This window comes from Acipenser ruthenus, chromosome 11 (assembly GCF_902713425.1).
Source record: "Acipenser ruthenus chromosome 11, fAciRut3.2 maternal haplotype, whole genome shotgun sequence".
Lineage (NCBI taxonomy): Eukaryota > Metazoa > Chordata > Actinopteri > Acipenseriformes > Acipenseridae > Acipenser > Acipenser ruthenus.
The window spans coordinates 31,338,942-31,365,608 of NC_081199.1; the positions used below are offsets into that span (position 1 = coordinate 31,338,942).

The 26,667-nt window shown below is 35.5% G+C and overlaps 2 protein-coding genes across 9 annotated transcripts; both read left to right on the forward strand.

Moving 5' to 3' along the window:
* The first annotated feature begins 501 nt into the window (after positions 1-501).
* LOC117426835 (ATP synthase F(0) complex subunit C3, mitochondrial-like) lies at positions 502-3,063 on the forward strand. 2 transcript variants are annotated; one of them, XM_034044932.3, is made up of 5 exons: positions 502-596; positions 806-903; positions 1,808-1,885; positions 2,193-2,389; positions 2,804-3,063. In XM_034044932.3, the coding sequence occupies exons 2-5, from the start codon at positions 865-867 to the stop codon at positions 2,916-2,918; spliced, it is 429 nt and encodes a 142-aa protein (XP_033900823.1). In that variant the 5' UTR covers positions 502-596; positions 806-864; the 3' UTR covers positions 2,919-3,063. The 2 variants fall into 2 exon arrangements, with proteins under 2 accessions (XP_033900823.1, XP_033900822.1); XM_034044931.3 differs by having other exon boundaries at positions 532-620.
* Positions 3,064-3,198: 135 nt separating this feature from the next.
* On the forward strand, positions 3,199-26,635 carry atf2 (activating transcription factor 2). Of its 7 annotated transcripts, none has more exons than XM_034044922.3 (13): positions 3,199-4,525; positions 5,668-5,738; positions 6,077-6,173; positions 6,521-6,639; positions 6,795-6,923; positions 7,213-7,391; positions 7,847-7,961; positions 8,731-8,808; positions 13,021-13,206; positions 13,461-13,667; positions 18,262-18,367; positions 19,134-19,196; positions 24,407-26,635. In XM_034044922.3, exons 2-13 carry the CDS (start codon positions 5,691-5,693, stop codon positions 24,619-24,621), a joined length of 1,542 nt encoding a protein of 513 aa, XP_033900813.1. In that variant the 5' UTR covers positions 3,199-4,525; positions 5,668-5,690; the 3' UTR covers positions 24,622-26,635. The 7 variants fall into 7 exon arrangements, with proteins under 7 accessions (XP_033900813.1, XP_033900814.1, XP_033900815.1 ...); XM_034044923.3 differs by having other exon boundaries at positions 19,137-19,196; XM_034044924.3 differs by having other exon boundaries at positions 13,021-13,173.
* The last annotated feature ends 32 nt before the right edge of the window (positions 26,636-26,667 follow it).

Below are 26,667 nucleotides of genomic sequence, written 5' to 3' on the forward strand. Positions count from 1 at the left end.
CTTAGCAGACGCCCTTAACCAGGGCGACTTACAGTCGTAAACAAAAATACATTTCAATTATTATTTAGTTCTTAGCAGACGCCCTTATCCAGGGCGACTTACAATTGTTACAAGATATCACATTATACATTATTTCACATTATACAGACATCACATTATTTTTACATACAATTACCCATTTATACAGTTGGGTTTTTACTGGAGCAATCTAGGTAAAGTACCTTGCTCTCAAGGGTACAACAGCAGTGTCCCCCACTGGGGATTGAACCCACAACCCTCCGGTCAAGAGTCCAGAGCCCTAACCACTACTCCACACTGCTGCTTTCAAGAATCACAATACAAGTATTAATACAATTAAGAGCAAGATCAAATGCAATGACCGGTTCTAGCAAGTACAAGTATATGACAAAATACGATTCAATTACAGTTTTCAAATCAGGACCTTGTTCATAGTGTACAAGCAACTGTTCAAACATTTTTACTAATAAAGTTGTTGCAAAGTGACCTTGAAAGTCACCCTTTCGCCATCCGGGCTTTTCTATAAATAAGGGTATACGCATGCGTAATATTTTCCAATTGGTTAGACTTTGCTGCCGGTGAGTGAAGGAGACCTATATAGAGTATGTAAAATGTATATTCTTGCAATCCCATCTCATCCTCCGAGTAAATGCATCTGATTTAAATTCTGTAACTGGAATTAAATTCTATAAACAAACATTTAATAGAGCGGATTGTTTTAGTGTCGCCACAATTCATTTCGTGCGAAGAATCTCCATTGACCTTAAATTTTGCTTGTTCTTTACAGAGACAGACACGGGTTTATGATCTAAGCCGAAACTAGGAGCAAATAAATCCATTCAAAAAATGTACGCCTGCGCTAAATTCGTCTCCACTCCTGCCCTGGTGAGTTTTTTGAAGAAATTGTTTTAAAAAGGCATGATTTCGCCCTGTTTAAATGTTTAATCTAGTTTGGGCCTAGTGCTGAACTTGAGATTGCTTGTACTGTGCTGGCTTATTATTACTATTTATTATTATTATTACTGGTGTTGGTCATGTAGGTCACAAGAAGCATTTGGTTGTTGAAACGCACCATACCACCAAGTTAAGTTATTGTAATGGAAATAAAATATAACTTGCGTGTAATTGTGTGTTTCACTTCTGTGAACGGAGTGCAACATTGTAACGTTACCAGTATGTTGCATTCAAGGTCATGCAGATATTTTTCCTAAGCTTTAGTGTGTTATTTGTCCACGCAGTATACATTAAATATCAAATGTCGGGAACATTGTTTGCTTGAAAAATGTTTTAGTAATGTGTTAATATTTTAATGTAACGTTGCAACTTTGGGAAGGCCTTGCCTTCTGTAAAAGACGTGGAACGATAGTTCCCAAACAGGAGCAAGATGGGGAATAGTTTAACGTTTAGGGATAGTGGGAACACTGAACCTGATGTATGCGATTTGAGAACTTAAGTTACAGGTTGTCATTTACACCTTTACTGGTTTTCTTATGAAGCCATTGTAGACTACATTATGCAAAGCTCATAATTTTCTACACAACTTTTGTCAATCGTTTTTGGCTCAAGTGTAACATGTTGGATACAAAACTGTTTCAACTTTTCAAACACTACATTGCATTTAGAGTTGTTAGACGGTTGATAAAATGTTGCTGCATTTGTTTAAAAGGGGCAGGGGTGTTAAACTATTGTCACTATTTTATTCCAAAAACTTTTGACATGCCTTTTATTGTCTTTAAATTGAGTGATGTACCTGAACTGTTTCTCATGCCATACATTTAATTGAATGCAGGTCCGTGCTGGATCCCGTGCTCTGTACAGGCCCCTCTCGGCATCAGTGTTGTCCCGGCCAGAAGTCAGAACTGGAGAGGTAAGTTACAGGTGGTCATGCTCCACTCCTGTGCTGGTTGAGAACTGAAGAGCTCCAGTTACTTATCGGCATAATTTGCTCTTATTGGCATTGATGCGTCCCAGGACAATTGCCAGTCTTTCCCTATAAAGTTCCACGTTTAACTGTTAAAATATGAATACTTTCCAGTTGTATGCTCCAATTAGAAATTGTTTTCATACAAATGTCCTGTTTTGAGGGTTGGGAAGCAAAACAACTTCATAGATGAAAGCAATCCAAGCTAAACCAATATACTAACTTTGTATTTCAATATGTCTTGTCTTTTCAGGGAAACGCTGCACTTGTGAGTGGGACACAGAACACTTTCTCTCAAGTAGCACTGAGGGGGTTTCAGACTAGTGCTGTCAGCAGGGATATTGACACTGCTGCTAAGTTCATTGGTGCTGGTGCTGCCACAGTAGGAGTGGCTGGTTCTGGGGCTGGAATTGGAACAGTCTTTGGCAGCCTTATTATTGGTTATGCCAGGTAAGAGAACGTTTAGAATGGGAGGCTTGCTACTGTGTTCTGCAGAATGCAGCTACAATCAAAATGTTCCTGAACATTACATTAATAGTAGGCTACATGACTGAAATATACACATGCAAAAAAAGTTCAAAAACCATAATGAAAAACAAAGGTACTGTTCATGTTAATGTGTAAACTTTCTTGTTTCTAACGGCAGTCTGGTGTAGGCAAGTTTATTTTGGCCAATGATGCATTAAGCATTGTTTCTTAACATTTCTCCGGCTGAGAGCAAGGACACTAAATTCTTAAGTTCTAGATATGAGCATCTAAAAGTTATAACATCTTGACATGAATTAGCCACACTTGGTGGTTCCTTTTTCATCAAATTGTTATCAAGCTAATGTAAATGTTCTACTTTTTGTTTTCTCTCCACAGAAACCCATCCCTAAAGCAGCAGTTGTTTTCCTATGCTATTCTAGGATTTGCCCTGTCTGAAGCTATGGGTCTGTTCTGTTTGATGGTTGCTTTTTTAATCTTATTTGCCATGTAAAGGTTCTGCTTCAAATGTTGGCACAATGAATATCCAGATGTAATGACATATTTACAGCAGTTATCAGAATTGTTCTGTGTTTGTCATGAAAGTGTACATTTTCCAAGTGTGTTGAACACTGTTAAAATAAAACAGTAAAAACGTGTGGAAAGAATGTCACTGATTTCAGTTAAAATACATGGGTCTGACAATGTGTTCCAAATGCAGTACTAAATCCGCTTTTCTGGAAATCAAGTGTGTTTTTTGAGAGACCAATTATGGTAATACCTGCTGCCACTGGTATGTGAGAGAGACCAGTATTTTTTGTCATTGACATGATTTATATAGTTTATTTCAATTTTTTAACTCCATTTGGTTAATCTTGTCCTTGGATCCCATTTAAAGTTTCAACGCTGTTAAACATGCAAGAAATCATGTTATTTTTATTCCTACAAAATGCCTTCATGGTAATCTGTTCAATCTTTTTATTTTTAAACTGAAATCAACTGTGTACAATTAACTTCCACAAAGACATGTATAACATTTGGCCTCTGGATTACTGACCATACACTTGTTACACATTTAAATTATTTTATTCAACAGTCAATTTGTTTATTTTGCGTTTTGTTCATTTATATATTTTATAGTATAAAACAAAGCCTGTAGTCCTATTTGACTTCCATATATTCTATTCCTGGTGGTATAGGACGCTGATTCAGAATTTATTATTATTGGTCTTTGCTGTTTTTCTGTGCCCTCTACCATCCTTCAAAAATGAATGAAGAAGCTGCACTCCATGTTTGCAGTGTGACTTTAAACCAAATATACATAAAATGAGACTCCTAGTGTAGTGCCATATATCTGTTTGTAGACACAACAGGGGGAAAAATGACACAATTGACTGACATACCAAAAAAAAAAATCTTGCAGTATGTGTGCATAGCTCAACATGTCACATATCTAGCACTTTTTTCTTTTTTGTCTATCTGTATCATTAGTTACTTTGCTACTCAATTTTCAGTGTTTGAGTTTAAAGCACAGACCAAGTGAATGATGTTTTTGGGACAATGGCAGGTAAATCCAGATTGAGGTGTAATACCACAATTGAGGGGAGACCCATGGCTCCTGAATGCTTAGTGCTGGATTGTATTTATGTTACCTCACATTTCAATGAGTTTACAAGCACCAATCACGTGTTTAAAAAAAAATGCACACGTGTTCTTGCTGGTAAAATCCAGGTTACTCAGGGTTTTTTTGTAAACAATAGTTTTAACATTGTGCTAATGAAGGGTGGGTATCAAAATGGGTACATTTTCCAATTAAGCAAAAAACTTAAAAGTAGGCTAAATCATGTTCAGAATGCAACATGCATATAATTGTATGCAGATTCAGTACTGCCTTTAACATACAGTTACATGAAATAGAATTCAGCACAGTAGTCGGTTCTATAAATAGCTGAATTTCTTCTATTCCGAATAAAGGATCTTTCTCCTGCAATTGCAGACCGTTTCCTTCAATCAGTGTTTCGTATTTCGTCACGTGTTATTGTGACGTTTTGTCTCGGTGTGTAATCGCGAGATCTGGTAGGAGGCTGTGGGATTTGGCCCTCGGAAAGGTTCAGGCCGTGGGTAAGTTTGTAAACATAAAACCATATAAACTATGACAGCTGAAGTAAACAACGACTGTCACAAGTTTGACTGTTGCCCGCTTTTATAGAGAAATGGAGAATAAGCATTTCGTTTTTCAATAGGCGGTGCTTGTATTTAGACAGTGCAGTAATATGGCGACGACCATATACCCAACCCAAGAAAGTCTGATATGTTACTGATGGACTGTGTAAACAGAAAGTACCATTGTCTGCTGTTTATCTTGAATGACGCGTGTTTTTCTATTTTTTGTAACCATTGCCCCTTCTGAAATGTAATCCATTACGAGCTTAGTATGTTTAAGTTTGATACAGCCTACGCAATATAATACTTGTACTGTGATTTTGTGTTAATACTCGTACTGTGATTCTTGAAATGTATTTTTGTTTACGACTGTAAGTCGCCCTGCATAAGGGCGTCTGCTAAGAAATAAATAATAATAATATACGTTTTGTCAAGTTAAGCTTTTCCCTGGGTTTCCAAGTTCTCAGGTAGCGAAACGCAGGAATGTATATCCTTTCCTATATAATATAGAATTACACAGCTGTTATTGTGTAGCAAGAGGGGATAACTGTACAGTCAGTAGTAATGTAATAACTGGGATATATTAATAACATCTGTAAGTACAGCAACTACATCAACACATTAGTATCTACACACCCACTAGAAAACCATTTAAACTTGGATTTTAATGGTAACACGCTCTCATTGAAAATGAAAATATGTAACACTGAAAGTTAACAGGCTAAATGTAATAAGCAGAATGTTCTTTCCTTGTTAATCTTGATTTGTGCAATTTACAATTTGAAGCATTGCACAAATACAATGGGTTTCTGTAGTTGTTTTGTTATCCATTGTAACACACAAACAATAAGTCAAATGTTTCTGTAAACAAACTGCCATCTCATGAGGCCATGATTCTGTAATGCATTTTGATGGGTAACCTATAAAGACTGACTTTTACAGACCTGTGTTGCATAAGAATTATCTACACTCCCCGAATTTGCCTCCCTTATTCATGTTTTGACACCATAGAAACCCTTCATGGTCTACATGTGTGTGAAAGCTTATTTTTTTAACACTGTAAAGATTTGCACATTTTAAATGCCCTTATTTAAATATAGGTGATTAAAAGCATCTGCTGAATATGAGTGATGACAAACCCTTTCTATGCACTGCTCCAGGCTGTGGACAGGTATTTATTTATTTTTAAGAACTGTTTAAATATGAAAGACCACTCTTTTGATTTAATGTGGTATAGGGTTTTTCTTTTTATTATACAGTATATCAAACATTGTAATTTAATTGCATTCTTTAAATAACGTTACTTTTTGTAACTATATCCCATGGTATATTACAATTTACAGTATATTTTATTCTAATTAACTTTAATGCGTCAAACCATAAACAAAAAAAACAACAACTTATTTTCAAATGAGGATTTGTTTTTGGGTCCATTGATTTGATAAAGCTCCTATACCCATTTATTTTTGTAATTTGTAATTTCTGTCTCTTTTTTTTATTTATTTAAAGCGTTTTACTAATGAAGACCATTTGGCTGTCCACAAGCACAAACATGAGATGACACTAAAGTTTGGTCCAGCACGTAATGACAGTGTCATTGTAGCTGGTTGGTATTGAATTTGTATACATTCAGTCCTAATGAAAGAGTATAAACTGTGTATATTTGTTACACTGATAAGTCAATATCAGATTAATAGCAAGCCCAGTATGTTTGTGGTGATGGGTATGTACTAATACACAGAAGCCTGATCATAAAAAGTCCTAGGCTTTCCATTAGTCTTATATCATGCAATAGCCAACTTTCTAAATTATGTTGCGGTTTATTCAAACATAAGGCACATGGCTTTACTTTGAATTTGGTTGTGTTAAATGTATAGTTGTTAAAACTTGATAAAGATAGTGCCCACCTCACACTGAAGGTAAGAAAATTTACTGTTTTGTTGGTCATTTCAGACCAAACTCCAACGCCAACCCGCTTCTTGAAGAACTGTGAAGAAGTGGGGTTGTTTAATGAACTGGCAAGCCCTTTCGAACATGATTTCAAAAAGATTGCAGAAGAGGACATTAAAAAGGTAAAATACATTTAATAAATGGAAAAGATTGCAGACTTGAAGCATAGGCCTATGTTTTATATTTGTTCTTCTGATAATATATATATATATATATATGTACACAATTTCAGAGTAGAATGAATTCAAAATAATGGTGCTTCATGTTTGTTTATTAGATGCCCTTAGATTTATCTCCGCTCGCAACACCAATCGTACGAAATAAAACCGGAGAGCCTTCAGCAGTAGAAAAAACACACCAGGACAGCCCACTTCCTCATCCAGAATCCACTACAAGTGATGACAAGGTATTACAGTTAAATAAGCCTATATTTAAAAAAGCAACAAAACTGAACTGTAAATAATACTAACACTCTGTAGACAATAAGACAAAATAATTAAACAGTATTTGAATTAAATATTTTGTTTAGGAAGATCAATTTAAACTTCATACTCTACAGTACATGAAAATAATCATCTTATTGGGAAAAATTAAAATGTTTTAAAGAAAAAGGTTGAGGAATTATATTAAGAATATGAATACTGACTTATTCTATTACACATTAATGCAGCAGAGCTTTTATATGGTGTTTTCAGGAAGTTTCATTGCAGCAGATTGCACATCCTACATCTACTATAGTTCGTCCAGCATCACTCCAAGTCCCCAATGTACTCCTTTCAAGCTCAGATGCTAATGTTGTAATACAGCAAGCACTACCATCTCCAACATCTAGCACTGTCATTACACAAGTTCCATCCGCAAATAGACCAATAGTGTAAGTAGCTTGAAAGCGTTACTTATTTATTCAATATTTTGTGTACATTCTTCCTTTGCCATGTGATTTCATTTTTATGTGATTGTGAGTTTTTGGTTTTTTATTTCTTTTAATTGGTTGGGATTTCTTGAGTATTAATTTTGATATTCAGCATGTAGTTTTAAGGTGGTGTTGTGTTGTTGAATTTGATGAAATAGGATTCTGACGCTGGGGTTAATTTAGCCTTTTAATATAGAATTTGATGAATGCATACAGCTTAGTGTAAAACATGTTTTTCATTACTTTAAACAAACTGACTTTGTAATATATCAATATATTTTTATTTTTTATAAATATTATCTTTGCTTTTGCAAGTTAGAGTAAGAATAGTGTACATCGCATATGTTTAAGCCATTTGTAACTTGCGCTGTATTAAAGTATTTCTTCCCTTTTTTTTATTTTGCTTTTACCTGCAGCCCAATTTCTGGCTCTTTCCCTGTCCTTTTACAACTCCCTAATGGCCAGACCATGCCAGTTGCTATTCCTGCCACAATAGCAAACACCAGTGTACATATGCCTACTACAATCCCAGTAAGTTTAAAATTAAAAATTATTATTATTATTTAATTATTTTACAACTGCTGTGATTGTATTTGAAGAGCACATTTACTGCAATGTGTTGACTGTATTTGACAAAGATTAATTCACAGTTATATGTATGTCTACATGTTTTGTAGCTCTTCACTGTGATTTACTTTTATTAAAGAAACTTCCTCACTTGTGTGCCGTGACATTAATAGACAGTGCAACCAAACAGCTATTTCAGGTGCGAGACAAAATTAAATTGTAGTTTTATCAACATACTTGGTATTTAGTAAGTGAAAGTGAAACATTTTGGGTTTCCAGTGTTTTATTTCAGAAACCTTTTCAGCTGCTGTCATAGAATAAATAGAGTTTTTAGCTAGTGGTAGTGATCCTGTGTTGGCTGGTCTGACTGCTGGATTGGAACACTGAACAGCAGATGATTAGCTGCTGATAGTGTCACTATGGGGAAGTCTTCTTCACTCTGTCTTTTTGTCTGTAGGGATTTCACTTCAAACACTGCAGGTAAAAAAGATGTTTCACACCAGTTTGTATGAGAATACTATTTGTGTTATGTCTTTTTTTGTTTGTTTGTTTGTTTTTTTAACTTTGCCATCGTGAATTGATTGCACTCATAAGAATATAGAGATTTGAGTGAAATATCCCATCAGAAGATTAGCATGCAATTTTAAATTATAGTCAGTATACCAGGAATTGCTTTCACTTTCATCTGTTTTGGGTTTTAGAAAGTCTAAATTATTTTTTGTGTTTTTATCAGCTTGTCACCGTTGTGCCTAATGTTCCTGGAATTCCAGGACCCTCCTCCCCACAACCTGTGCAGTCAGAGGCAAAAATGGTAAAGCATTTGTTTTATTTAAATCTGCAAAACATTGGATACATTCTTAAATTCATTGCTGGATGTCAACAAATCAACATACTGTTTCTATTCTTATGCAATGCTAACTGCCATATCTGGTACCACATTCAGTGTGTCCTCTGTCTTGTCACTTAGCCAGGCAGAAACTGTAAGTAACGGGGTTCTTTTTACACTCGTAACTTTAAAGTCTGTTTCAAACCCCTTTTCAAAATGGCCGCTCTGGTGCACTGGGGTTTGCGATCTCTCCTCTAAATCACTGCAGGAAGAGCAATTTTAAATCGCTCTTCCTGCAGTGCGGCCATTTTGAAAAGGGGTTTGAAACAGACTTTAAAGTTATGAGTGTAAAAAGTTTTCAGGATGTTAACAGTGAAAAGAAAAATTAGAGGTATATTAATTAAACAGTTGTAGCAGCACATGGGGATGTGTAACACTATATCTTTTGGAACTCCGCTACTTGTTCTTTAATGCATATTATTGGGGCACAGCTGCATTCGTGGTATGTATTGTTTATTAAAATCTTTGTCTATTTTTGAAGAGGTGTTGATAACCTATTCAGGCATACAAAGATATTTAGTAAGTAAGCAGTCTGGGTGGGGTAAAATAGCCGACAAATGTCCCACCCCAACACACCACAGACCAGCAGGGGTTGTCCAACAGTTTTTCCAGGATGCTCTGTGTGTGTGTGTGTGTGTGTGTGTGTGTGTGTGTGTGTGTGTGTGTGTGTGTGTGTGTGTGTGTGTGTGTGTGTGTGTGTGTGTGTGTGTGTGTGTGTGTGTGTGTGTGTGTGTGTGTGTGTGTGTGTGTGTGTGTGTGTGTGTGTGTAAAATACTCCCATAAACCAGCAGAGGGACATGCTTAATATCAAGCTGTTTCTCTAAAGGTCATTTTTGTGTTTTGTGTTCCAGTGATACTTTAGATGCCACTACCAGGCCATATTCAAGGATATTCTCTGTGAATTCCGTTATTAAACATGGTAATGTTTAAAAAATATTAAATTGCAGTTACGAATGGAATACCAAGCTCACTCATAACTTGTAGGTGTTTCAAAGATATAACATAACTGCAGTGAGGATTAATGTATGGCCCAGTAGGCCCCATTAAGTTCTTCAGATATGTGGTATAAATGATTATTATTCTGTTAAAAATAATTAGTCATCATTGGTGGAAAAAGTGAAAGCTGAACCATTGCTTTGTGAATAATAATATCCTCTGTGGCTTCATTATTTCAGCGCTCCAAGCAAAATTTAATTTTTGGCAACTGTTTTTCTGGATTTAGGTGTCTGTAACCCCAAAAATGCTGACTCTCCCATTAAAAACGTACGCTATGATGTCCGTATAAAAAATAGAAAAAAAAGAAAAGAAATAAGCCGGCATATCACATGTTTCAAACTGAAGTGTGAAAAGGATGGTAACAATCTGATCAAATACAAATGTCTGGAAGCCCAGAGGTGTTGTTTTAACTCCAGCAGAAAATGAAATATGGTAACGTCAGTTTCATGCAACAGGAGTGATTGTGACCAAACGTGTGTGAGCACTGTTGTGTAAAAATGTACCATAAAATTAACAGTTGCTTTTAAGAAATGTAGAATAAGAACAAAAAACCAAACCAAAATAAAAATGCACTGAGGGTTGTGCTATTGGCTCCTAAGGCAAAACGTGTGTCTTGTTATTGTTTCAGATTAGTTTTGGAACTAACAACTTTTCTTTCGCAACTGTGGGCTATATAACATTTGCTATGTAAGCAATAAGCAATCGCCCATGACAGAATGCGCAGTAAGATGTCTTAAATTCTGTTAGTGTATAAATAAAAATAAATACTTAATATCCAAGTGGCCTGAAGTCCTTAACTGCCAGTATATTCATTAAACCATAAAGTAGCCCCTGCTCTCAAAGTGCACTGTCCCTCCATTGTAATATTCCTTCTGTTACATTTTTCAGTTCATGAAACAAGTAATCAAAATGACTCTTAAAAGAAATGTGTGAAAAAGAATAACCACAAAAAGTATTATTATTATTATTATTATTATTATTATTATTATTATTATTATTATTATTACTCGATTGCCTGGATTTGTACATTTTAAATAATACTGGATAACAGAGAATGAAGTATATATTACAGATCTTTAATCACAGTGAGACATATTACAGAGAAGTAAAATTAACAGCTAAACTACCAGAGGAGGGGGTTAGGGTTGTGACTAACTTGGGGTACCCAGAAGCATAACAAACTGAGAAATGGCATTGCACACAGTCGGCAGTCAACAGAGTTTGCTGTAGGGGATTTCAACAGTGAGCTGACAGAGCTGACAGAGGGCAGCTTGGCAAATGTTCAGAAATGTACATTAAGTGAGCTTAGCCCGGCATGGAACCTTGTGTTCAGCAGAATTCTTCTGACCTACCTTTCCTGCATACCGAGCTCATCAGCAAACAGCTAATGAGCCCGCTCCAAGGAAACGGGCCCTCTCCCAACCTACATCATTTACACACATTCTCTGGGGGTGGGGAAATGCCGCTTTACAAGGACTGATGATGCTGCAAAGACCACAATAATGATAATTAACTTTCTGAATTTAGAAGATTATACTGTTAATTAGTTTTAAAATAAAGATAAGTAATATAGCAGCAGATGGTAGGATAACACCCATGAGAAGGAGGGTTATTACACTGATGAGTTTTGTGTGGCAGATATGAAATATGGATCTGACTTTTTTCATGAACTGTTCCAAGAGAATAATATCTTGTTTCAAAGCGCAGAGTATCTAGAACAGTATTACACGGCAAGCAAATTTGGTTGACAGATTGGTCTGTAGCAGATTTGGGTAGCATTTGAAATATGCTAAATTCACATGCAAAATGGTACTCTTTAAAAAGACATTTAAGCATAGCATTCCAAATGTAAGTAGGACTTTCATTTAGCAACAGATCTTATTTTAACAACCCTATTTATTAACACGAATAGTGTTCATAGTGTGTGATTACAAGTGCAGCAGTACTATCTGTATTTGTTAAATTACACATATGGTGCTCTTAAAATGTCTACTAAAAACGAATACACACGTGTTAGGGAAAAGGCTTGGTGCTTAAAAAACATGGTCTACAGTTAATTTGTATCTTACTGCATTAACAAATTATATCACCAATATATCATTTTGTAACATTTAACCAATATGGGATTCATAGATTTATTAGATTTACCTTTTTTATAACTGCTTTAAAAACTGTTAACCTTACCCTAATTGTACTATGTAGAAGAACATAAGAGCAAAAACATGCCCATGAATATTTACGTGTTCTTAAGCTGAGGGAACACAAAGCCCCTTTTTCAGGAACAGTGGCTTGAAACTTGGTTCCAGGAAACCGGGAGACCTAGTTTGAGGCAACTTTGCTGTATCAAATCCTAAGTCTCCCCTGTGTGCTGTGCAGTGGCCTGAAACCTAGTCTCCTGAAGCCAAGTTCCAAACCACAAAGTGGCATTGTGTTCCCTCAGCTACACAGTCATTTCTCATTATATTGTCTGAGAGCCAAGTATTTGTGGTTTAATGAGTTGTGGTCTTAAAGGTGGATTAAAGTAGAACTCAGTAATTATGTGTGCCAAGGTATGGTATAGTGTAGTATAGTAGCAGTTATAGTAGCAGTTCATGTATTCCAATCCTTCTACGAGGATTGGAATACATTGCAAGTAAAATTTTCGGAGATTTGTACTATATTTACTAAATATTTTAATGTATTTGTTCTTCACATGATGCAGCACATACTTTTATATTCAACAGAAATCAGTGTGAGAAAAAAAAGAAAACCTTCTCCTCCTAGCTACGTACATGTTTTTTTTTTTGTTTTTTTTTTCATGTACAAACCACCAGTAAAATCCTATTCTACAAAACCCAACTTGGATGTGTCATGCAATATATTTACACTGTGTGGGATTTAAACGGCATCAAACATGCTGTCTAAGAGTAAATCATTTTCATTCTATTCCCCCCCCCCCCCCCCCCCCTGTTTGGAAGCATTCTATTTTTGTTGCACTAAAATGGCACACATTACAAAATGCAGAAGATGGACAAAGGTCTTCTAATGTACAATATTTGATGATAAATCTGTTTTTTTATATATATAAAAGAAGTATGTAGCAGGAGAATGGCATCATTTGGATATTTTATGATTGTTTCTTAATTGTATTTAACTTTACAGAGATTAAAGGCTGCTTTAACCCAGCAGCAGCATCTTCAGGTAACTAATGGAGAGACTGTCACTGGGCAGAGCAGCAGCACAGTGAGGACCCAACCGGAGGAAGCATGTCTCCAGTCACTACAGCAGCCGGCAACATCAACTACTGAGACACCAGTATGTACTGCCAGAGTTCAGAAGAAATTAAAAGTAAATCTTACAGTACTCTTTTTGCACTAGGCAGCTTATTTCTAAAATGGAATTTCTCTCTATTAAATGTACAGTGTGGTAAAAAATTAAATTCTCTTTCTGTACATTCTATATATTTATGAGGGATATTTTAATGGCACTTTTCATAATGGAAAATGTAAGAAATGTCATGACTTTGACCTTTTACTAAATCTTAATTGTTTTCCTTAAAACGTTTTTTGTTTTATTTTTGTATCTTTTCTCTCTCTTTTTAGGCATCTCCAGCACAGCCTCCCCAGCACACCCAGAGCACTGGCGGGAGGCGCAGGAGAGGGATGAGCGATGACCCCGATGAGAAGAGGCGAAAGTTTTTGGAACGGAACCGAGCTGCTGCAACAAGATGCAGACAGAAAAGAAAAGTTTGGGTTCAGTCTCTAGAAAAGAAGGCCGAAGATATGAGTTCAGTAAATGGGCAGCTACAGGTGAGGCTGAACATCCTCTTGAGAACAAAATAGCAAAAAATGCATTGTGATTAAGCAGTGTTGCAGCTTGACAGTGTTTACTAGCAGATTGATACCTCATTGCCAATAAATGCCTGTCTCCACATGTCACCAGCTGATGAGCATATCCTTTCTACTGCCTGAGCAATTTAAAGCATGCCTTTAAAAATCTCTAAGGAAAATGTGTCTTTTTGAACCTTCATTTTGTAGAAAGCAATTAGGATACCATGCTGACAAGTTCGAAAGAGTTCACATAACTGTTTTCTCTCTTGATGAGGCAGAAACAAAGAAAGTAAAATTTGTGTTCCAGGCAGACGATTTAATTAGATTATTGTTTTGTGTAATCCTGAATTAGACTTGACAGAGAAAAAAAGCAAATAGATATTTTTAGAACTTGAACGTCACTGCCTTCAGTTGGATCTCTTGAAGTTGCTCCAGTCAGTTTTTACTTGTGTATATTAAGAGTTAAACTAATGAAAGTGGATGAAGAAAGGTAAACCATCTGCCTCAGGTTGCCAGAAGCAGAGCTGTTAAGTGTGAAGAGCAGAGTGCCTTGCATAGAAAATTGAATGTCAGAGAATTAAACTGTACTTTATTTGAAACCATTAATCAGACCTGAAATTCTGTAATAACTCCTTTGCTGACACGATGGCATAGCTGATCAGCATAGTGGGCAGTAATGATCCATTATTACTTCAACATTGTCCTTAACTGTATTTCTATTGAGGTATCCGGCCTGCCTCAGGACAGAAGCATAAGGCTTCAAGGCTAAAAATATAAAAAAAGAAAATAAACTTGTTTTGGCTTATATTTAGGCTTGCTACGATATGATTTTAGTTTTTTTGCGAAATCGACAATTAATATCGATGTTTATTTTAGAATTTACCCTTTTTTTTTTTCAATCTTTATTTTTCAATTCAAACAGAGAATGGGTGAAGTTGACCTTTTAAAAACAACACTTTATATGCCATTGAGAAACGTCTCATTTAGAGAAACCCTTTTATCATATTCAACATGCAACAAAACCATGGTTACCAACATTCTAATTGAAATAACATTTGGTCACAGCAGAGCTATACCTTGTAAAGATAAAGATCCTACACAAATTAAAAAATGTTCTCAAATAAACTGTAGAAAACGCAGACTTTTATAGCATAAATTTACTAGTACAAATATGCACAGAACAAAACATTAGATAGTTGAACAAAACTAACGCACTTATTCAGAATCTGAGCTCCCCCTCTCTTGCTTCAGCACAGCTGGACTGAGTCACTGCAAGGCAGACGGGGCGCTTCGTCCTGCCGCGGAGACTTCAGCTGTCAGTCATGGTATTGTGCACAATATTCATTAAGTGTTTTCCTCTTGTGCACCATTTTCAAATAAAACTAGTAACTGTCACCGTATACATATAGCAAAAGCTTACCTACAACTTAACCCGTTAATTTCAAAGTAGGTGCTTTGAATGACAGATGCTGTAGCCGGCAAATGAAAGTGCACAGTTGGTGCAGGTCTTGATGATTGACAGTCATTTAAACAAATGAGAGCATTCTAGTGCTGCTTCAGTTAACGATATCAGAACAGGGTGAAAGTGACAGTGAAACTACAGTATTAACAGACCACTGAGATGACTGACAGATACCCCTAGCCATTCAGAGCGGAACAGAGGCGGGACAGACAGTAAGTATAAAAACTACACAAACTAGAGATGATTTCTAAATGATTATATTTGGTAAGAAAATAAAAAAATACGAGTGGTTTTACCAACATTTATCCTATATTGAACTCATATTTTTGGGGACTTCGCTTAACAAGCTTTACCAATTTATATCAAAGTAGCAAGCCTACTTATATTTAAGGTTTTAAGTTAATCCTTATCTATTGTAGAACATTTAAATGTAGACTTCACTTAATATATAGCTCTAATACAGTACAGCTGTAGTTATTTAATTTTAAAGTAAAGATGTGGGTGGAAGTTGTTGCATATACATAAACACAAATTGATACTCTGTGTTCCTGATTTACATTTGACTTGTTTGTTGACTGCTAAAAGAAATACAGCAGTGTATCAATTTATTTATGTATGTTTAGTTTCTGTGTGTAAAGGGATTGTATTTCTTCTCTTTTGCTTCATAAAATTTTATACCATTCAGGATTGATTAAGTGTAAATAAAAATTGTTTACATTTTTTATTTCATCTCCAGTCTAATCCATTACTTTTGAGAGAGAGAGAACTTGTATTTAATATGTATATTTTCTGAGCTCACAAAAAATCATCTGCGGAATGTAAGCATAGTCGGCACTGTATTGAGACATGTTAGACTTCAAACAGCCGTGTTCAGAATATGAAGTCATTTTACAATCTGCACTGATTTGGCAGGAGGAGCAAGAGTAAAAAACAGATGTATTAAAGCAGGTTGGCTGCATTTAAACTAACAGATTAAGTTGGTGTAGACTTTAAAATGGAGTGCATCTTTTATGTGCCAGGGTTGGCTCTCGGCTGCATTCAACCCTGTTAAAGTCACCTTCACAATAATATACACCTCTTTATGCAAAATGCTTGACTCCCAAGGGGGTTATAATGACAGTGGAGTGTAAATCAGCCGCATCTTAGTGACAACTTGAGAAATCTGCTTCTGACATTGTGTCTAACCTGTTTCAGGTCCATTAAAGAAGCATAATTAAATTGTGTGAACATTATAATTTAAGAGTGTACTTCAAATTGCTTAGTTGTTTTTCATTATTGTTTTTTTTAAAGAAACCAAGCAAAGCATAGTTCTTTGAATCAAGTTCACCAATATTCTGAAAAAATGCCATGGGCTCTCTCTGACTTTCTTTTAAATACTTTTTTTTTTTTTATTTAGTGCTGGGACAAATATCTGAAATATTTGAACAAATATTTTTTGACATGTATTCAGATACAAAAATCAGATATTCGTATTCGCTAGAAATGACAAAAATGCCTTGCACTTATTTACCGCCTCACCAGAAGTTACACCACAGTTTAAAAAATGGCAAGTGAAAAAGAGCTCTCTGTGATATATGAGATTTAAGTATATACAATAAATTAAAAAAACAGGAGCAACACAGCAGCTCGAGCCTCTATTTAAAAGTTTTAGACAGCAAAAAGTAAACAAACCAGATTATGAATGTGCACGCATAGTGATCTCTATGGAAAGCCATCTGGGTCAAAAAAGCGTTGTGCTGCTTTAGAGCAAGTCAGAATCTCATGGGACAGAAAGAAGGCAAGCACGTCATTCTGAAATACCTTGCGTAAACAGTGCCCAATTTGCTGGAAATGTGTAGTGATTTTTATATAGATTGTATATATTTTATGTTTTTTGTTGCGACTTTGTTATGTGGAACGTAATCAACGAGAACCGAAATGGTGAGGTTTTTTTTTCCACGTTTTATTTGAAGTGTTTAAAGTTAAATTTCAGTTTTCGTTTGCTTGTTCAGCTACAAAAAGGCACAAGTAAACCTCATGTTATTACTTTATGAAAACTTGTCTATGGCCACTGTTTACTGTGAAGAAACGGCAATGGCAAGGAATGAAAAAAGAAAGTAAAAAATAAAATAATTATTTAAATTATTTCGGGAATAAACATAACAACGTTTAACATGAACTGCTATTTGGCATCCTTTGGTTTTATAGTTAATTTACTGGGTTAAAGTAAGGCCTACACAACTTATTCTTTACTCCTGGGATATTTTATTTTTACTTTATCGTGTTACATAGTGTAACGTTTTCCTGTAAAATAAAAGCACACACACGGGCCACGCCGCCTGCCCCTGCTGCTATGCTGTCTCTGCCTGCGTTCTGAGCAATATAATGGCTTTTATTACTTTTTGACAACAAACGAATATCCAAACAAATATTTAAATTACGAGCGAATATCCAAACGTGAAAATCCTGTGTTCGTCCCAGCACTATTTTTATTCTAAAACTGACCTTATGGTTCAATAGTGTCATAGAAAAAGGAAATTATATAGAAAAAGCAGTGTTGTAGATTCCAGTGGTGCCAGTGTTTTGATTTGTTTCTTATTGTTCAATTCAATGAAACTTGGTTGCAGACTGATAATGAAACATTTGAAATTGTTGCTGAAAGAGTAATGCCTACATTCTCTGTGAGGTCTCTTAAAGTTTTGTGTGCAGGATGTGTGAATTAGTCCGATCTTTGCTGGGGACTCCGAAGGAAGCATCGTCTTGGCTCTCGCCCAGTGAGCTCAAGGGCAGACACCTGCAGTGTTGGCCTTTGTCTTCCAGAGGTCGGTAGCTCGCTGACACCCGCCCTTGAGCTCATGGTTGAAAAAGGAATCTGGCTTGCTTGTGGGATAGTAGGACGCCCACTGAACCTTCGGGTCTCCTGAGCCATGTGGGGAATTTCTGCTTTGAGGGAGAAAAGTGATTGGGCATTCCACATTGGGAGAAAATCTGGGAAAAAAAGTATAATTGTACACACCATTTATTTATTTTTAAACTTGAACTTGTGAGGAAGTAAAAAATTCAACACTGCACTATTTCTTGAAAATAGTGTAATACTGCTGGTAAAACTTTTTTTTCTTCTTTCTCCTGCAGAATGAAGTCACCCAGCTGAGAAATGAAGTGGCTCAGTTGAAACAGCTTCTTCTGGCTCATAAAGATTGCCCTGTAACCGCCATGCAGAAGAAATCTGGCTATCACAGTGAGTAATGTTCCATTACCCATAGCTTTAGGCAGTGTAAATGAAATACTGCCAAAATGATCGGAGTTAACTCTGAGAAGAACATGCTTTGCTGTGAAATGAGAAATTGTCAATGTTTATACATAACCCAAAGGCTGTATTTTAAAACACATAAAATAATGATATTTTATTGAAAATGCAGTATATATTATTGTCATTGTCATTGTAATAACCAGCGCTATCAAATCACACAGATAAACAAAACCAAAAAAGTGGAAGTGGTTGCCTTTGAACATTTAGTACTTGAATTGAGTTTTACTTATGAAGTATATATTGCTGCCTTTATGGTTTGATATATCATCCATTCTAATCCAGGAATCATTGGAAAAAGGTATTACAGGGCTTAGAATGTTTTTTTTTTTTTTTTTTTTTTTACATGTCCAAAGTGGAAGAATAATAAACAGCTTATTTAAAAAAAAAAAAAAAAGGTAAATGATAATACATTATGATAATTTTGGATGGATCCATATTTTAGGAGCTCTTTAAAAAAAATGATTATTACATGTATTGTCTATGTGTCTGCATGTCTTTTACTATATACAATAGTCTCATTGTATAATCTAAACCAGGGGATTTCAACCGGGGGTACTTCTAAGGGTCATAGGGGGTACGCAGGACGACTCAGAAATGCACAAATAAAAATGAAAAGAAAAGAAAATAATTATCTTGAGTTGATTTAACGGTGTTCTATATTTTCTAACTGTGTAATTATTTAATCTTTGTTTAGCAGCTCAAACCGCAGATATGGAAAAGAAAGACGCAGAATCTATCACGTCCACATTTTCCACTTGTACGTATGCGCAATGTCGATTGAGTAGCTTTCCACTCCATTGTATAAAGCCTGTCGATTCTGCCTATGGAGAGCGCTCTGTGCTGCTCATGATCTTTGCTGTTTCCTGCTTGTCATATCTGCATGCTTTTTTTTTTAAGAAGTATAAACTCTCCGATAAACATAAATTGTAATCACAATACTCATACTTTGACGGTTTTTGTTTTATTTATTACCACGGCTGCATTTTAGTAACAACAGTAGTGCCCGGTTGTATATGTTTTTCGGGGTTTGAAATGGATACATTTCTTACTTGCAAAAGGAAAAAAACAAGCAATTCTACAGAAAGTGAAAAGTGACAAAGTTAGATAGAGTACATTTGGATATTTTTTATGCTGGCATTAATAAAATAAAAATAAAAAAGTTTTATCATTGTTAGTTATTAGAGATTCCTAAATACTGTCTTTAAGAATGAAGCCTACTGTTTTGGTATTTTGTTTTAAATCAGCAGTTTGTCAATCCCAGACTGCTGTGAACAATTATATATTAAATAAACTGGAAAAAAAGAAATGTGTTAATGGGATTATTCTGCCTTTTTATTGCAACTGTGAGCGGAAATTGTAAAGAGTACTTGAGCTAAAACCTCCTGACAGAAGGGGTACAGTTTCAAAAAAAGGTTGAAAACCCCTATTCTAAACTAACTATAGTTGGGGGATTTGATGTACAATTCTCAAAACAGCTGTTGCTTCCATAAATAAATGTATAATAAACACAACTGAGAATACACAAAACAACATTCATAATATATACTGTAACACACATCTTGTGATGTTAGGATTTAATTATGTTTTGGGATATGTGTGAATGTGTAGTTGGTGTATGTCATATGTAGCCACTTCATTTCAGTTTGCAACTGTCAGTGGAGCTGTTAAGAAAGTTTTGCACCATTTTGTAGCGGTTCTGCAGGTGCTTGTAATAACACTTAATGGCTGCCAGCTTTAAATAGTCATTGTAAGCACTTTTATAAGAACAAGCAATATTTTTTCATTTTAAAGAATCCAGCAATCCAGCAGCCCTCCATCCTTGGTGCATTTAAAATATTGATTTTGTCAGCTTTGTGCTCATAACTCAAGAGCCCTTTTGATCTTCAGTCAGTTTAACAACGTGGGGAACCACATTTCAACGCTGAGTTACAACTTTCTGGAATATGCTGGTGACTTACATTGACATTGATTGCATCCCAAATTAGTCAATTATAGCTCCTAGCCTGACAAGTGTTATTTTTTTTTATGTATTATTCTGAAAGTCAGCTGTGCACTACTGTGCCTATTGTTAACCATAGAACTGACATGACTTAGAAATAATGTAATTGACAGCGTTTGAGTTACAATAGATTGAGTTACAATTGTTTTTTTGTTTTTTTTTGTTTGTTTGTTTGTTTGTTTTGATGTGCTTAAAGCAAATATCCTTGATAGTGGTGGGGAGGGGAGGGGGTTGGAGTTTTCTTTGAGGGGACCACCAAGAATCGACTATGTAACTTGCAAACTTTTTATCAGTAAAACCTAAATTACAAATGATATAGTCATAGAGTTTGGTTATCCAATGCAGTTTGATGTTCGTATTATCTGTGTTTGTGTCTATATATATATATATATATATATATATATATATATATATATATATATATATATATATATATATAACAAAAATAATATATATATAGTAGTGGTTAGGGCTCTGGACTCTTGACCGGAGGGTCGTGGGTTCAATCCTAGGTGGGGGGGACACTGCTGCTGTACCCTTGAGCAAGGTACTTTACCTAGATTGCTCCAGTAAAAACCCAACTGTATTAATAGGTAACAATTAATTGTAACAATCGCCCTAGATAAGGGCGTCTGCTAAGAAATTAATAATAATATAAATTACACACACAGTAGATGCTGGTTATTAGCAACCCTGATAAAGACAACTTTCGGTTATTAACAACATTTTCCCAGGAACCAATCCCGTCCCATAGACTTTAATGTTAATGGAATTCTGATATTAGCAACTGCACGCCGCCTATTGACAATTTTATTACTAGTTGTCAGTGCTACAGAATGCACTTGCATGATTCATGTGCATACTTCATGCAGATTTTATAACACACTGACTTTGCAACTGCATATTTCTGGTGGGCTCGGGCAGAATCGTCGCTTTGAAACTGGCTACAAAGCTGCACGCAAAACTGAGATGGATTTACAGCAGGAGGTGGTACATTGTAAAGAGACAGAAACAGAAGTTAGACTGAGAAGTTGTTTACAGTTTGCACAATGGTACTGTGTTTATTGTAGAAATATTGCATGAATCACTAGTATAAGGGAATTGGGGTAAATGCTGTAGGAGCGTTATATCTGAGGCGCGTTATAATCGAGAGCCTTATAGCGAGGGAGCACTGTACCAATGTTACCGTTCAAATTTAACTCCCCTAACATAAAACTGTATTCACATTTATAAAAAAATTAAAATACCTTTGCTGTTGCATTAGTTTTCTAATTCCTTTGCATGCTACAGTAGCAGTGCAACCCAGCATATCCTTCGAGAGAGAGAGAGAGAGAGAGAGAGACTGAGACTGCGAATGAGAGACTCCTGGGTCCTCAGGATTTCTCTAGCCTTGCCTGTTAACATACTTAATCATCCAGCTGAGACATAGCCATGGCAGGTGGAATGAAATTATCCAGCATACCCATAAAGCTAAGCAGAACCATAGTCTTCTCCATTGGCAAGCACTGCTCCCATCTGCTAGTACAAATGAAAAAGGTGTAATACTGCCCTGGGACCGCCAGCACACATACTGTAGGACACAGTATAATGTAGCACATCTCCCATAACTCCCCACTGGTAGCAGATGTAAGTGTAATAATTATATAAAGAAAAAAAATACACTTAACATGATTTGGATGTAGATAAGCTCTAGACGATTTATTGTGCAAAGAAAAAATATCACTTTTGACACACATTTGTGCTTAAATCATTGAATGGATGGTTTGGGAATGTTCAATAGTATGCATTTTAATGTAGTTGGATTATTCCCTACATAAAAAGTATATCTATTTCACACTCTAAAATATCAAATGAAACCATTAATTACCAAGTGCCATTTAAATTGACTTTTTTGTCATAAGCAATATTAATGATCTTACTGGGTCTGCATTCCTTTACGAGTCAGTACATGTGCAGGTTTTTTTTTTTTTTTATTTGGATCCAATTAATTCACTGCAACTGCTGAACAGCTGGTGGCATTTAGACTCCCAAGTATTGCTTATTCTCCTGTGTGAGCATCATTAGAATCAGGTGCTTTTATCATCTGTCGCTGCAGTCGCTGGCAAGATAGCTGAAAACAAATGAAAACAATTTGTGATTGTTTGCAGCCCATTACGTGGCAAAAGCAGTAATATAGTTTAATGAAGTTGTTTTAAATTCCATGCTATTCAGTGTTTGTATAGGAGTTCAGTTCAATATCCCTAATAGCTAGTTTCAGAGACACTGATCGGCAACAATCAAAAGGCTCCCTATTAGTATGTTTTATGAAAATTGATGGAAGTCTTGGATGCATGTAACTATTAATTGATATATAAATGTTTTTAAGACTTATAGTTTTGTTTTGTCTAATTTAGCACTTTATCAATGATCTCTTAATGCTTTGCAGACTTAACTTGTCAAATTAGTGAACATTATAAAGTCCATTCTACTTTCAATCTTGTAATCAGTCATTCAGCCTATTTAAATGGAGAAAAGTAGTCACTGTGCTGTTTGGTATCATTGTGTGCACCACACTGAATATGGACCAGAGAAAGCAAAGGAGAGAGTTGTCTGAGGAGATCAGAAAGAAAATAATAGACAAGCATGGTAAAGGTAATGGCTACAAGACCATCTCCAAGCAGCTTGATGTTCCTGTGACAACAGTTGCAAATATTAAGGAGTTTAAGGTCCATGGAACTGTAGCCAACCTCCCTGGGCGCGGCCGCAAGAGGAAAATCGACCCCAGAGTGAACAGAAGGATAGTGCGAATGGTAGAAAAAGAACCAAGGATAACTGCCAAAGAGATACAAGCTGAACTCCGAGGTGAAGGTACGTCAGTTTCTGCTCACACCATCCGTCGCTTTTTGAGCGAAAGTGGGCTCCATGGAAGAAGACCCAGGAGGACTCCACTTTTGAAAGAAAAACATAAAAAAGCCAGACTGGAATTTGCTAAAATGCATATTGACAAGCCACAATCCTTCTGGGAGAATGTCCTTTGGACAGATGAGTCAAAACTGGAGTTTTTTGGCAAGTCACATCAGCTCTATGTTCACAGACGAAAAAATGAAGCTTTCAAAGAAAAGAACACCATACCTACAGTGAAACATGGAGGAGGCTCGGTTATGTTTTGGGGCTGCTTTGCTGCGCCTGGCACAGGGTGCCTTGAATCTGTGCAGGGCACAATGAAATCTCAAGACTATCAAGGCATTCTGGAGCGAAATGTACTGCCCAGTGTCAGAAAGCTCTGTCTGAGACGCAGGTCATGGGTCCTCCAACAGGATAATGACCCAAAACACACAGCTAAAAGCACCCAAGAATGGATAAGAACAAAACATTGGACTATTCTGAAGTGGTCTTCTATGAGTCCTGATCTGAATCCTATCGAACATCTATGGAAAGAGCTGATACTTGTAGTCTGGCGAAGGCACCCATCAAACCTGAGACAGCTGGAGCAGTTTGCTCAGGAAGAGTGGGCCAAACTACCTGTTAACAGGTGCAGAAGTCTCATTGAGAGCTACAGAAAACGTTTGATTGCAGTGATTGCCTCTAAAGGTTGTGCAACAAAATATTAGGTTAGCGGTCCCATCATTTTTGTCCATGCCATTTTCATTTGTTTTATTATTTACAATATTATGTTGAATAAAAAATCAAAAGCAAAGTCTGATTTCTATTAAATATGGAATAAACAATTGTGGATGCCAATTACTTTTGTCAGTTTCAAGTTATTTCAGAGAAAATTGTGCATTCTTCGTTTTTTGTGGAGGGGTACCAACAAATTTGAGCACGTCTGTGTGTGTATATATATATATATATATATATATATATATATATATATATATACATATATTACGTATCGTTTTACGAAGGTATGATTTGTGTCTATTGTGGTTTTCCAAGTTGTGTTCTTATATATATATTTATATAATTGCATATTTTTTTGTTAATTCTAGATGCTGATAAAGATGATAGTTCAGAAGACATCTCTGTGCCAAGCAGCCCTCAAAAAGAGGCAATCCAACACAGTTCTGTCAGTACTTCCAACGGAGTCAGTTCAACTTCACTGGCCGCCACAGTCCTCACTCAAATGGCAGACCAGAGTACAGAGCCAATGAAAACACTAATAGTTGCAGCTCCACCCTCCCAGTCCCAGCCCTCAGGAAGTTGATTGGATGGAGCATAAAGTCATGTTTTCACTTCTAACTGTAAAAAAGGAAACAGGAACTTCCATTTAGGAGAACGCTTTTTTTTCTTTGTTTCCTTATTCAAAGCATCAAACATAACTTAATTCGAGCAAATGGAGTTGCTTGAGAGCAAATGCCAATTTCTTTGCAAAATTCAAGTGAATGTCTTTTTCTCTTATCACTTTTTATGTTTACCACATATTTGAAAAGAAAAAAGTAATCTGTGGTTCTTTACATTTGTCACTGCTGAAGAGGTTTAGGAATATAGATTTAGGATTAACAAAACTGTGTAATTGATGTTACATTCCTACCAAACTGTTCCAGGGCTCATGTTTGCTTTATATAATTGCAACAACACTGCTGGTCTACAGTGTGAAAAATAACTCCACTCAATACTTAGAGACCACTGTTTCAGTAAAGAAAAGCGAACTCCATGCCAAACGGAGGATCGGCAAACTAAGCTTGTGTTAATATACATATACATTCATATATGTATGTCCATTTTTATTTATTTATTGGAATGAAACACTAAAATTATTTAATGTATTTTCTATTTGTAAAGTTTCTTTGTAGAGTTCTGATTTATAAAGCTTATCTGAGAGAAAAAGACATGAGATTTAGTAGTAACTGTTTAATTCCTTTGCCTTTTCTAATTTTGCACGACGATGAAGATGTTTCATTTTTTTAATTTGTGTTTGCTTATCACTTGTAAATATGGTCAGCTTTTAGTTCTGCATTTTAATACCTGTCTTGTTACACTATATAAGCAGTTGAGCTGAAAAACAACTCATGTTTTGTAAGTGAGTGGATTGGTTGCTTGTAGCAGCAGCTCTGTTTGGTTTGAATGTTGGAAGTTGTCTCAACCAGTAATACAGTCTTATAGAGGAACTCTGCTTTTAAATAATGTATGTTTAAAAATGAGTTTTGACTAACATTCCATGTGTAGTTTGGCACTTACAGATTAGTTGATTTGTAGGTATACGGTTTTTCTCATTACCCAAACGTGTAGATGCTGAGTTTACTAAATGTGCCATGAATGTTTCTTATTAAATTGATATTCACAGACTTTTCTTTGTAATAGAAGAATTAGAAATGTATGTGCCCCAGACGTTTGCTTTTACCTTGTATAAAATTACTGAAGTTACGTTTTGTAATGTTGTTTTTTTTTTTGTTTTTGTTTTTCATGTGTAGACATTACTTCAGCTGGTATTAAAATAACTATCTGGGGTAGAAGTGTTGACAGATTGCACTGCTAAAGCAAGTTATCAAGATGTTGCTTCGTTTGAACTATCTCATGCAAAGTGATATAAACATGTTGTTAATGACATAACTAAGGATACACTGTATGTAAATTTTCCAGAGAAGATGCACATTTTTTTAAATGTATTCATTTAGATGTGGTGGTAGAGGCCAATTATTGTAACTATGTCCTAATTAAAATGCTTAGTGAGTTTTGTTACCAGAAGATTGAATGATATTAAAAGTCCAGATCATTAAAATGTTTGTTAAAGTTAATATACAATGTAAAAAACAAAAACACTTTAAAAGGATGGGGGTTTGAGAAATATGATTAGAAAAACTGCATAATCAATTTTAATATAATTTGCCTTTTAACATTACAATCAATTATAATTTCACTACTGTGCAGTTTTGTAAGCTATGCTGCATTTCTTCTGAGTTCTATTGAATATATTGAAAAGTACATGTATTAACAGGTAATTTGTACTGTCACTGTTGTGTGCTATTTGCATGAGTAAATTCTCTAAGAGAATTAAACCTATTATTAAACCAAAGTCTCAGTTAGGTCAGTATCATTTATCATGTTGAGTAATAACCATGTTCATCACTGGTCTTATAAATGCTTAAATTTGTTATTTTTAAAACAGGGTTTGATGTTAATGGTAAAGTGTAGTGAAAGTTCTGTATAAAATACCATTCATTTATTTTTTTTTAAATGTTGTAATAAAATAAAAAATCTTTTCATATCTGTTCAAAACATTATGACAATACAGTATTATTTATTTATTTAT